We start from the raw sequence: 12,796 nt of genomic DNA on the forward strand, positions 1-12,796 counted from the left end.
TTTGGCATCAAGTAAAACATTTTATTTACAATTGGAAATATTTTGCAACTACTCATTTAACTCGTTTTTGTAAATTCTACATTCACATGAATAGAAACATCTGTGTCTAGTGTCTTAATGTTTTTTTTAAGATTGAAACAGTAATGTGTGTTTTATTTTAATACACTTACAGAGGAAGATAAGATACTCTTATGGTTTGGTTCCAACAAGTTCTGTCAAGCGATTAATCACATCCAAAATAAAAGCTTTGTTCACATTATATATGTGTCTTTACTGTGCATATATATTATGTATATATAATAAATACACACACATACAGTAGATATTTTGAAAATATTTACGTTTATACATTTATATATTCTATATTTTGTATTATATAAACATATATTTAATATATAAACAACATATTTTTCTAATATATATATATATATATATATATATATATATATATATATATATATATATATATATATATATATATATAAATGCATGTGTTTATATATAGATAATACATATACACAGTTCATACACATGTATTATGTAAACAAGACCTTTTATTTTGGATGCGATTAATCATGATTAAGTTAACTATAATATGAAAGTATATTTTTTTTACTAAAACTAAAGAGATATTTAGACAGTGTTACCTTAAAATATATTTAATGTTTTTATGATGTATTTTAAAATAATCACTTAAACATATTTTGTTCCGCAAAAAAAGAGAGAAAAGAAACAAACACACACGCACACACACACACACACACACGTTTGTTTTTGTGAAAAGTGTGTTCATCCCATAGGTGTAATGGTTTTTATACTGTACAAACTGTATATTCTATGGCCCTTCACCAACCCTACACCCAACCTTAACCCTCACAGGAAACTTTGTGCATTTTTACTTTTCAAAAAACTCATTCTGTATGATTTATAAGCGTTTTGAAAAATGGGGACATGGGTTATATCCTCATAAGTCACCCTCTCCTTGTAATACCTGTGTCATACCCATGTCATTATACAGAGTTGAGTCCTGATATGACACAAAAACAAGAGCACACACACACACACACACACACACTGTACATTGTATAAAACTCATAATTTCTTCAGCCAGTAAAGCAACCTATATATTATTTTGCACATCAAAAACTTTAAAATACTATTTATACAAAAGTTCTTTCTTTTATTTTTTTTCTTTGAGGAGTGTGATTTGATGAAGACCATCACATCCAATTTTTCATTTGAACCAATGATATCTGGATGTCTGTTTCATGGGCTTTGTACCCCTTTGCTCCAAATAATACCTTTTGTTGTTGTCATTTTTAATAATGGTTACCAAGCCATATCTAAATCATATAGCTTTCAGTGAAGGTGTAGGAATTATTTGCTTTACTCTACTAAAGAGTGTTCTTTCAAAAGCTGAATGCTTCTTTGGTATGCTTGAGTTATTCTGATATACTAAAAGAACATAACGTGTGTGTGTGTGTGTGTGTGTGTGTGTGTGTGTGTGTGTGTGCAACCAAGTGTGAGACTAGAACCCTACCTTCCATGAAGATGATTTGCATGAAATAGAGACTAAGAAACACATATAGGAGACATAGTTATATATATATATATATTTAAATGGACATGTGTTGAATATGATTGGACGAGATAGAAGCATCCTGATTTAATTTGGGTATTTAATGTTGTATTTCCTCTTTGTTGCATGACTGTAGATGTTGTCTTGTTTAATATTATCTTGGAAAAGGAAAATTGCCACGACAGAAGGTAAATGTTTTTGTCTGTTTTTTTCTCCCTCAAGTATATTTATTCAATATTACGAAAGTAACCTTTACATAAAGGCTTTAACCCGCCTCTGTTTAATCTTCAGTTGCATATACCATGCCATAGCAGACATTAATCATGACAGCGTGTGTTTGAATTACGCCGCTGAGACACCGAGCTAATTTCTGAATCCTGAATCCAGTTTATGCCAAAGACCATATTAAGCTCCATCTGTTTGCTTTGTGCTTGTGAGATAATGCAGCATACTGCAGAGTATGACGAAGAGCGTGAGAAAACAGTTTCGGCAAACAGCTCGGTGGCCATGGACACATCCTCTAACATGACATAAACCCCAGGTTAGGGTACTCTAGACCATTCTGGGGATTAGATTACCTTATCTGAATAATAATAATAATAATTATCATAGTAAAATAATAATCAAATAAAACAACATCAAATGTTTCTGCTTTGGATTCAACCGATAAATCGTGAATATGATGTCTTACGACAGGTTTAATTAATATAGTTTGGCAAACAAAACAAAAAAAAGTATAAATAATTTTTATGAAAGAGATATATGAATTAGTTTTGTTTACATTCTGGTGTTCTTTTAATCAGGATGCAGATCCTGGAAAAATGTTATGACTCACCCTATGGGTCACAATCAATAATTGCTATTATGCAAAAACATTTCCTCGCACTAAAAGTAACACAGGGCCTAAAGTTTTGTTAAGGTGTTCACGGTGTTGCGTCACTTTTGAGGATTAAATCCACTAAGGACTCAATATTTAGACATCATTAGTTCAAAAGAGCTCCCCACCCCGTGCATTGTTACAGTCCTTTCTCCTGCGTTACAGAAAAAGGCACACCACAAACCACAAACATTTACACATATAATCACATTTCCAGCTTTTGCTTGATTTCTAGTATTTCTGTTATTTTTCTAGCAGGTTTTCCGCATTTGGACTCACGGATGTCATGTCTAGTGAAGTTCAAGATAAACGAAACAAGGTTTCATAAAAAATGTCCCAGAAACACGTCAGTAACTAAACTAAAATGAGCTCAAACTTAATCGAGTTTACTTTTACATGCTGTTGTCTTATATAGATGGTATAGCGCAAATGTAGTTTCTAATTATAGTCACAATAATAAGACAAAGTATAATAATAATAAAAATAATAACAGACTTTTAATTAAGTTTGTTTCCTAGAACCAAATTGTATGTACATTTTACTAAATAAATAAATAAAATAAAATTCAATCTGTTACTCTTCTTTTCTTTGTGAAATTAGATTCTGCACCCATTTTTTGAAAGTGTTTAATTATAAAGATTGATTAAAGATGTCATTAACAAAGGGTTGAAAGATCAGCATCAGTATCATTGATTGAATATTTATTGACGTGGCTTCAAATTCAAATTTCACCTGACCCTTAGTATTATTACTATTACTATTACTATAATTATTAATATTACATTAAATCAATTTAGTTTCTAAAATGATCCTCATTTATGCATGGGATCTAAATACAGCTATGGAAATCTGTCATCGAAATGTTACATTATGCCGTCACACAAAATAAACATGTGGCCCCACCTTGAGCCCGATCTGACGTCCCTTCTGAGGGAGCAGAGCTATAAAACTCTGAGTTTAGGACTGTGTCTTTCTCATTGAACCGGTGGAGAGCTCGAAGCTCCTCACACATCATGGACAGGATAAAGATCATGTCTATAGGAGCGCTGATATGGACACTGTCTATTGGACTTGCTGCGACACAAACCAGTAAGACTCATTTAAAACAACTGTTTTCAAATACTGAATAGAAGCAATTTATTACCTTTTACACTGAATGCAAAATGAGTTACATTTTTGTCACACTTTACAAAAAGGGGCCATTTGTTAACAGTAATTAACTACACTAGTTAATACTAATTTAACAATGAAAGATTCTTGTAATACATTTATTAATTTATATACAGTATATATTTTTTTCTCTGCTAGAATAATGTTTCTATAAATAGTGTAATGTAGTAATATAATTTGATGCCAATAATATTTTCAGAGAATTTGTTTTAAATGTATTTTAATGCAGAAATTAAAATCGGTTGGTAACTTGCAAAAACCTTTGCGATCTAATATGTTTAATTTATATTTTGTTTAGTGGAACTGAAAAATGTAAGTTTGATTCAGACAATCCTTTCTTATATTAATGCTGAATATTTCTCGAAATCCTTCAGTTTTCACAACAACGAACATGATTCCAACTGCCACGATAGACATGGTTTTAGGTAAAAAAAATATATGCATCATTCAAAAATTCAAATGTTTCTTCATTCGCAACTTCAGAATAAACTAAAAGCGACTGATGTTTTCTGAGCAGGAGTGAGTTCACAACACAATGAGCAGGTTTGCAGTGTCTGGGGGAACTATCATTACAAGACCTTCGACGGGAACTACTTCCAGCTTCCAGCTTCATGCAACTACATCTTGACGTCGCACTGTTCGTCCAGCTATGAGGACTTTAACATCCAGCTGAGACATCAGGTGGAGAACGATGAACCCACCATCAGCAAAATCACCATGAGGCTTCAGGGGACGATCATAGAGCTGACCAAAGGCTCGCTCAGTGTCAACGGGCAAATGTGAGTGGTTCTGATGATCAGGATATCTTCAGGCTAACTGTGCTGACGTTTGATGTCATTGCTGTCAGTTTTCACTTTGCTTTTAGGGAGTTATTAATGCAACCATGATGTCTTTGACTGATCTGTATTGTATTAGGTGACTTGACTTGATTTATTCTCTCTCTGTAGAGTCACACTTCCATTTAGCAGCTCTGAAGTTTTCATCGAGAAGAGGACATCTTATATTTCAGTCAAGGCTATTTTGGGGCTAATGGCAATGTGGAATGGAGATGATTCGTTCATGGTGCGGATATTTTCTTCATGCAACAAACATTTCTTACCAATACTGTCTCCAATAACTACAAACAAGGAGGGAACCATGCAATGTAATACATATTTGATTGGTTTTCAGGTCAAGTTGGATGAAAAATACAGAAATCAAACGTGTGGACTTTGTGGAGACTACAACGGAATCGAGGTTTACAATGAATTCATCAGTGACGGTACTTTTTATAGTTTATTTAAGTATATGGGAATATGTCTGAAACCTTGAACGTTTTACATTTATTATACACGGACAAAAAAGAGAGAATAATGTATCTCCTGTTCCAGGAAATACGCTGTCCGTGTCTGATTATGGGAACCTCTGGAAGCTGGACGGTCCAACAGAAGTCTGCAAGGAAGACACCGTACCTCTTGAAGAAAACTGTGGAGATGAGGTAAGAAATGACCCTAACCCTAACCCTAACCCATAATCTGCGTCTAATATTGACGCTAGAGGGTGCCATGTGCGTAGGATGTTGACGAAATGTCAAAAGTGTCAGTATATCAAGTATTTGAGCAAAAAATCACATGGCTTTGGGTAAAATGTCAATTATGGGTGACAAAAGAAATTGGGTCTGGGTGGTAAGATCAAGTTTTAGCACATTGATTGTGGTAGTTTTTAATAAAATTATGAACATAAGCACAAAAGTAGTCATTTAGCGGATACTTGAATGTGTAAAATGGTGTTGGTTCATGTTTCTTGTCCACTGTCCCTTTTGTCCCAAACTATCCATTTTACCCATCATTTTTAAAATGTAATATAATAACAGCAAAAAAGTATTTAAAAAATATTTTTAACATAATGTGGCAACATAATATAATGATGTGAAAGGTACTTTACTGGCTTATAATAATAATAATAATAAACCAATAAATAAAGAAGAAGACTAAATATAATAAGGATACACATTTAAATTTAGCTGATGCATTTATTTAAAGTGACTTTAGAAATGAGAAACAAATTAATTTCCAAAACATTTTGTCATTTATTTTGGCATTTTCTTAGGCCAGTTAAAGATTGTATTATGAATCATATATTATATGTAGGAAATCCAGGGTTCAAGTCACAGCCAGATATACTGTTCTTTGTTTAGTAAATCAATTTACATATATATACAACACTTGAATATGAACGGATCAGAAACAGTGAGCCTTTGGAAAGATCATTATTAGTGATTATGATTAATGATTAATGATCATCTGTAGATGTAACTGTAATTATTGTATAGTTGTTGATGATTATTTAATGCGGCTTCTCATTTTACAGAATTTCTGCCATGATATCTTCTCCAGTTCAGTGTTCAATGATTGCAGAGGTCGTGTTTCCATTGATTCATTTGTCCAAGTATGCATGGAAGACCTGTGCCATTGCAACAGCACCTCTGGATCCTTCTGCCTATGCAAAACCATCGGCGAATATTCAAGGCAGTGTGTGCATGCAGGTGGAAAGCCTGAAGAATGGAGATCAGAATATTTTTGCCGTAAGCATATCATCATCTCTAGTGGCTCATTTTTTTAGTCCTTTGTGAATTTGTGTCTTACCTATAGTATGTCCCCATCTTTTGTATGTTACAGCACGTCCGTGCCCAGCAAGCATGATCCACCAAGAGTGTGGAAATCCCTGCACTGACACCTGCACAAACCCTGAAATAGGACAAGTGTGTGAGCACCACTGCACCGATGGATGCTTCTGCCCTCCTGGTACACTGTTTTTACTACATTTTTTTTTTTTTTTATCAATGCTATTTTCTAAAGCAACTGGCTACATTGATTTCCCTCCGCATATTTATTTTATCTTCAATCTGATACTTTAAACCAATTTCATTGAACCCCTCTAGTGGTATTCAGTCATTTTAGATTGAAAAGTTATTAGACGATGACATAATCAGAAAATAAATGTCATAAACGGCATCGGAAATGATTGTGATTTACATAAAATATGAAAACACAGAGCATTTTTAGGAGTACAACCTACAACTCAACCACAGAAGTAATCTTTGACAATGTCTAAATATATCCAAAACCTAATAAAAGTAAGTAATTATGTCTGAAAATACTCAGCATTTAGTGGATTACATATAATTTTCTTATTTCTTCCACCAGATGTCCCTAATCTGCCTTAAATACATTGGATATGAATTCCTTTGCTCTATTTTTAACTTAATCATTGTTTATATATATATATATATATATATATATATATATATATATATATATATATATATATATATATATATATATATATATAGGGAGAAGGGAGAAGCACTGTAGATGTGTATTTTATATAATTTACAGTTTTGTCTATTGCCATTAATCTCAAAATACTAAATATTAAAGACTAAATATTGTGGAAACAAACTATAGCACATTAAATTCTGCCTGTGTTGACCATTAAGGATTACAATTCTGAGAAATACCAGAGGATTAAACAACAAGATTTCTTACTGGTGTTCTCAACACATCCATTCTGTCCTGTGCAATAACACATTTTGCTCTTTCTCTCTCTTCCAGGCACTGTTTTTGACGATATACACAATACCGGCTGTATCCCACACAGTGAATGCTCCTGCGTCCTCGGAGGTCAAATATTCGCCTCAGGGGAGAATTACACAAGCAGCTGCAGAGACTGGTAAGCCTTGTTTGACATTCAGATTCTTACAGTCATGATAAAATGAATCATATATTCAGATTTGATGTTTTAATGTTAAATGAGTGTTTTGACATGTATATGTTCACACTGACATTATTATTTTCCATTTAGCACGTGTGAACATGGACAGTGGAACTGTATCCAGAAAGATTGCCCACAGTCATGCTCAGTAGAGGGAGGATCTCATATCACCACTTATGATGGAAAAGCCTACACCTTTCATGGGGACTGCACTTATGTCCTGTCCAAAGTATGTACTTCCTTGTGCTTGAAGGCAGTTTATAGGAGTACTTTACAAGACAGTACATATAAGATGTTGCTGCACTAATTAGAAGTAGCTAGTAAATAAGTGTTTTTTTAGCATTGTGCTACTGCTAAACAATGTAATGACTGCTATCAAATAAAACATGCAGAAAAGTTAACCCTGTCCATGTTTTCTTCTTTTCTAAAGCAATGCTCAGGCACAGAATTCACAGTTCAAGGAGACCTGGTGAAATGTGGTGTGACTGAAACTGAAACCTGCTTGAAGTCAGTAACGCTGGCGTTGTTAGATGGAGCTAATGTAAGTACTAAAAAGGACTGAAAGAGAAAACTTTACATACCACTTATATATCAAAATCTTACACATTTCCAAACAGAAAATGTAGCAAATGATTTACTTTTTTTTTTTTTTTTTGCTGTATTTGCTTGTGCACACAGGTGATCAAAGTGGATTCCAGTGGAAATATTGAGGTCAACAGAATAATTGCCCAGGTTCCACTTTTTACAGGTAGGCAAATCAAATCTGAGAATAGGAAAGATTGAAAGACGTGACATTTAGGGATGGATAACCCACTAGATCAGCCTCCTTGCAGCACTAAATATAAATCACTATTATTACATTTTTATGAAACTGTATTTGGGTAAAGTTAAGACATGGTCTTATTAAAAAAGTTACACAGTGTAAATTGAATATCAGAGAAAGCTTATTTGTTGAGTGAAGGGAATGTGAATATGAAAGTGATTCAAATATTGTTGGTCCATTTGAATAACTGTTCAGAATGGAGATCGCTTATACAAAGAACTGCTTGATTTCTGTTTCATTGCTGTTTACCAATTATTTATTAATATGTCTATTATTATTCGATTTTCAGCTGATGTGAGCATTTTCAAGCCCTCCTCATTCTACATTGTCATTCAGGCCCATTTGATTGGGCTTCGTCTAGAGATCCAGCTTGTCCCGCTCATGCAACTTTACATCACAGCCAATTCCGCGTACCAAGGAGAAACATGCGGTATTTATTTTTTAAGATTTCTTAACTTACACTTTTGTGCAATAAAAGCAGCATCAAATCAATAAATTGGCATGTTTTTTAATCTTTATTTAAGGCTTTCTGACTTTTTTCTCCGTTTTTAATTTTTATTTTATTGAATTCTGTTTCCTGTGTTAATCTTGTTAATAATAACACATCACTGTACAGGTCTTTGTGGCAATTTCAACAACATTGAGGCTGATGATTTCACAACCATTGGTGGACTCAGGGAAGGAACCGCTTTAGATTTTGCCAACACCTGGAAAACCAGAGCAAGTTGCCCTGATGTCAAAAGAAACTTTGAGAATCCTTGCAGTCTTAGCACTGAAAATGGTATGAATTCACTATGTTGCTGAGATTCGATTTATAACTCTGGAGTGTCATTTTTCTAATAAACACTTTTTGCTTCACAGAGCAATATGCACAGCACTGGTGTTCCCTGCTCTCAGATCCCTCATCAGTGTTTGCCCCCTGCCACTCTGAAATCAGTCCTGAAGTCTACAAGGCAGTAAGTGACTTTACATTCCTTCTCTTTTATTTATTTTCTTTTTTTTTTTTTAGTTATCTCTAACTTTTACATCCTTTCTAGAATTGCATATATGACAGCTGCAACTGTGAGAAAAGTGAGGACTGCATGTGTGCAGCTTTGTCTTCATACGTTCATGCATGTGCTGCCAGAGGGATTGCTCTTGACGGATGGAGAGATGCTGCCTGCTGTGAGTTGCTTTCTTCTCTGGAAGGCTTGAGAATATCTGATAGTTGTCAAGCTCTTTTAGAGTTTCATTTTAAAAGTCAAACATTTTAAAAACAATATGTGAGAGCTCAAATAATAATTTTTTGATTGCATATGTTCATCAAGTTAAATGTCTCTTTCTACACAGTAACGTACACGCTAACCTGCCCCAGCACCACGGTCTACTCTTATAAAATGACCAGCTGTGACCGCACTTGCCGATCCCTCAGCCAATCAGACAACACCTGCGCTGTTGACTTCGTGCCAGTAGATGGCTGTGGCTGTGCAGAAGGAACATACATGAACGAGAATGGTGACTGTGTTGAACCTGCCAGCTGCTCTTGTTATGATTCAGGAAAAATCATTCCTGCTGGAGAAAGAATCTCTAAAGATGGTGGATCATGGTATGCACATGAAGTTGGTTGAATTTCTGTTGAAAAAATTGTTGTAGGCAGGGTTTTTCTAAGTTTTTGATGTCAATGACCCCCACAACCATGACTATTTTATATTTAAAAATATATTTATGTTAGGTTAACTGTGAGGAAAAAATAGCAATGCTAATATTGTCATTGCAATCATGCTAATCATTTGTTTTTCTTTTTTTGCGCATTAAGTGTAGCATTCATTCTAGATTTTCAATTCAAATTTCTTTCTCTCTCTCTTGAATATTATAATAATACTTTTTCAACCCAGGCGGTGAGGGTGTCCATTGACTTCAGTTTGAAAAACCCTGTCATAAACTTGTCCAAAATGTGATTTAATAGTATTTAACCTAATGTTTACCTTTCAGTATTTGCGAGCAAGGCAGACTGAGCTGTACTGGGGTATCAAATGGGGAAGGTGCGTGAAGCTATATTTAAATTGTACATTTAAAACCACAGGTTTCTGGTTTACACTTCCACTGTATTTGAGATCAGCTACGAGCACACCCTTAATGTATTTTTGTCCATTCTTTTCTTTTAGAGTGCCAAGATCCAATGACGTTTTTCAACTGCTCCAGTGCTAGCCCTGGATCCACAGGATCAGAGTGTCAGAAGAGCTGCAACACATTAGACATGGCTTGCGTGAGTTGCTTTTAAATCCTATTAAAGAGTAAGCCATGCCGATGTTATTCTGTGACACAAAACAAGAAATTAAGTCCTTAAGTGCAACAACAGCAAAAACTGCATTATGGGTAATAAAACACCATCAATGCACAATTAAATATTGCCAGTTGTAACAGCATATGGGTTTAGAATGGCATTGGGGCAAGTAAGTTTCAGCAGCTACAAGTAATAATTTGTTGACTTTAATATTGAATGACTACAGATCAGCACGGAGTGTGTGTCTGGCTGTGTGTGCCCCTCTGGACTGGTGTCTGATGGAAAAGGTGGCTGTATCGCTGAAAACCTGTGCCCTTGCTTCCATAACGGAGTTGCCTACCAACCTGGAGAAAGCATTAAGACTGACTGTAACACATGGTATGTTTAGCTGTTCAAGATTAGTACTTATTTTTTATATTCTATATGCAACTTTCATAATGAACTTGCATTCCTTTTTATAGTACTTGCAAGGATAGACGATGGATCTGTACCACAAACCAGTGCAGTGGGACATGCAGCATCTATGGAGATGGGCATTATAAAACGTTTGATGAGAAAAGATACGTCTTCAGTGGAAACTGTGAATACAGCCTTGTTCAGGTATATAACCTTGCACTTCCTTGCGAAGCCTGAAGACCATTATACTGTATCTTTATAATCTGAATCTAATTTGTATGCAATGACCAGGACTTCTGCAACAACACAACTGGCACTTTTAGAGTCATTACTGAAAACATTCCCTGTGGATCCACCGGCACCACTTGTTCCAAGACTATCAAGCTGTTTCTTGGCGTAAGTTCGTAACTTCTCACATTCATAGCAACCTTAAATTAGTGAAGAATACGCCTTGGAATTATGCCCTTATATTTCAGAGCAATGAGCTTAGACTGACAGATGGATCCTACCAAGTTGTTCATAGAGATTTAGGAGAGGAGATTCCCTACCAGATGCGCACCATGGGACTTTACTTGGTGATTGAGGCCAATAATGGTCTGACGCTTATATGGGACAGAAAAACAACTATTCACATCAAACTGAGTCCAGAGTTTAATGTGAGTAAAGCGGTTGGTTTATCAACTCGACCCTTGTTGACTCTATTTGTTAATTGTAAGTATCAGATTTATTTAATATATTAACAGTTTTCCATTTGTATCGATAGGGCCGCGTGTGTGGTCTGTGTGGAAACTACGATGGAAACGCGAACAATGACTTCACCACGCGCAGTCAAGCAATTGCTGTTGAAACCCTGGATTTTGTAAACAGCTGGAAGCTCTCTAATTGTCCAGATGCAACCCTCATCCAAGATCCTTGTGTCCATAATCCATATAGAGGGGCATGGGCACAGAGGCAGTGTAGCATCATTACTAGCAGTGTCTTCTCAACCTGTCATTCACAGGTACTTACAACAAACTGCTTTTTAGGGAACTTGAAAAGCCATCTATTTATTTTTTTCACTGAAACATTAAATGTATATTTGGTAACATCCAAATATTGCTTTAAAGGTGGACCCCTCTCCTTTTTATGATGCCTGTGTGAGAGATGCATGTGCTTGTGATAGTGGTGGAGATTATGAGTGTTTTTGCACTGCTGTAACAGCCTATGCAGAAGCATGTAATGAGGCTGGAGCCTGCGTTGCTTGGAGAACACCTAAAATATGCCGTAAGTCACTAATAATTAAATGATTATCATCAGATGTGGTGTGGCGGAATGACTAAAAGCTGTAAACATAAAAGAAAACCAAGAAACGGGTTTAAGGTTGACTTTTTATTGCAGCAATGTTTTGTGATTATTACAACCCCCCTGATGAATGTGAGTGGCATTACAAACCTTGTGGAGCACCTTGTATGCAGACGTGTAGAAACCCCTCTGGACACTGCTCTAGTCAGATACCAGCACTTGAAGGTGAGAACTCGTAATCCAGTTATACCACCTGCATGTTAGAGAGAAAACTATTATTTCTTCTGACAAAATTACTTTATTTTTGTATTTTTCCCTTTTAACCTTTTTTAGGTTGCTATCCTAAATGCCCTCCTGAGCAGCCTATTTTTGATGAGGATAACATGAAGTGTGTGACACAGGAAGATTGTGGCTGTTTTGTTGATATGTTACATTATGAGGTTGGCCAGCAGGTGCCAACCTCAGAGAACTGTCAGTCATGGTATGTGTAGATATTTTCTACTTATATTCATGTTAAAGAAAGGTCACTAACAGTTTTGAAATATATTTAATTATCCTATCTGTTATTTTTCCTCATGCAGTTATTGTACATCAACTGGTGTTGTCTGTGACTTTGATGTAAATGGTAAGGTTTTTAGCATTTCAGTTATACTT

At 35.1% G+C, this 12,796-nt stretch overlaps 1 protein-coding gene across 1 annotated transcript; it reads left to right on the top strand.

Annotated features, from left to right (window-relative positions):
* Positions 1-4,023: 4,023 nt before the first annotated feature.
* Positions 4,024-12,633, top strand: LOC113105392 (mucin-5AC-like). The gene is made up of 26 exons (XM_026266429.1): positions 4,024-4,051; positions 4,144-4,405; positions 4,574-4,688; positions 4,797-4,887; positions 4,997-5,103; positions 5,976-6,189; positions 6,284-6,409; positions 7,220-7,337; positions 7,470-7,608; positions 7,720-7,920; positions 8,058-8,127; positions 8,492-8,632; positions 8,819-8,983; positions 9,064-9,158; positions 9,240-9,366; positions 9,532-9,787; positions 10,174-10,223; positions 10,347-10,447; positions 10,692-10,843; positions 10,927-11,065; positions 11,153-11,257; positions 11,338-11,517; positions 11,625-11,861; positions 11,968-12,124; positions 12,239-12,367; positions 12,476-12,633. Exons 1-26 carry the CDS (start codon positions 4,042-4,044, stop codon positions 12,631-12,633), a joined length of 3,645 nt encoding a protein of 1,214 aa, XP_026122214.1. The 5' UTR covers positions 4,024-4,041.
* Positions 12,634-12,796: the final 163 nt, after the last annotated feature.

This window comes from Carassius auratus, chromosome 7, assembly GCF_003368295.1.
Source record: "Carassius auratus strain Wakin chromosome 7, ASM336829v1, whole genome shotgun sequence".
NCBI classification, from domain to species: Eukaryota; Metazoa; Chordata; class Actinopteri; order Cypriniformes; family Cyprinidae; genus Carassius; species Carassius auratus.

Bases quoted from the DNA above. Each gene is read 5' to 3' on its own strand.
- LOC113105392 (XM_026266429.1), top strand. The intron at 7,609-7,719 runs GTATGTACTTCC...GTGTTTTTTTAG, and splicing joins GCACTTATGTCCTGTCCAAA to CATTGTGCTACTGCTAAACA. The intron at 9,159-9,239 runs GTAAGTGACTTT...CATCCTTTCTAG, and splicing joins GTCCTGAAGTCTACAAGGCA to AATTGCATATATGACAGCTG.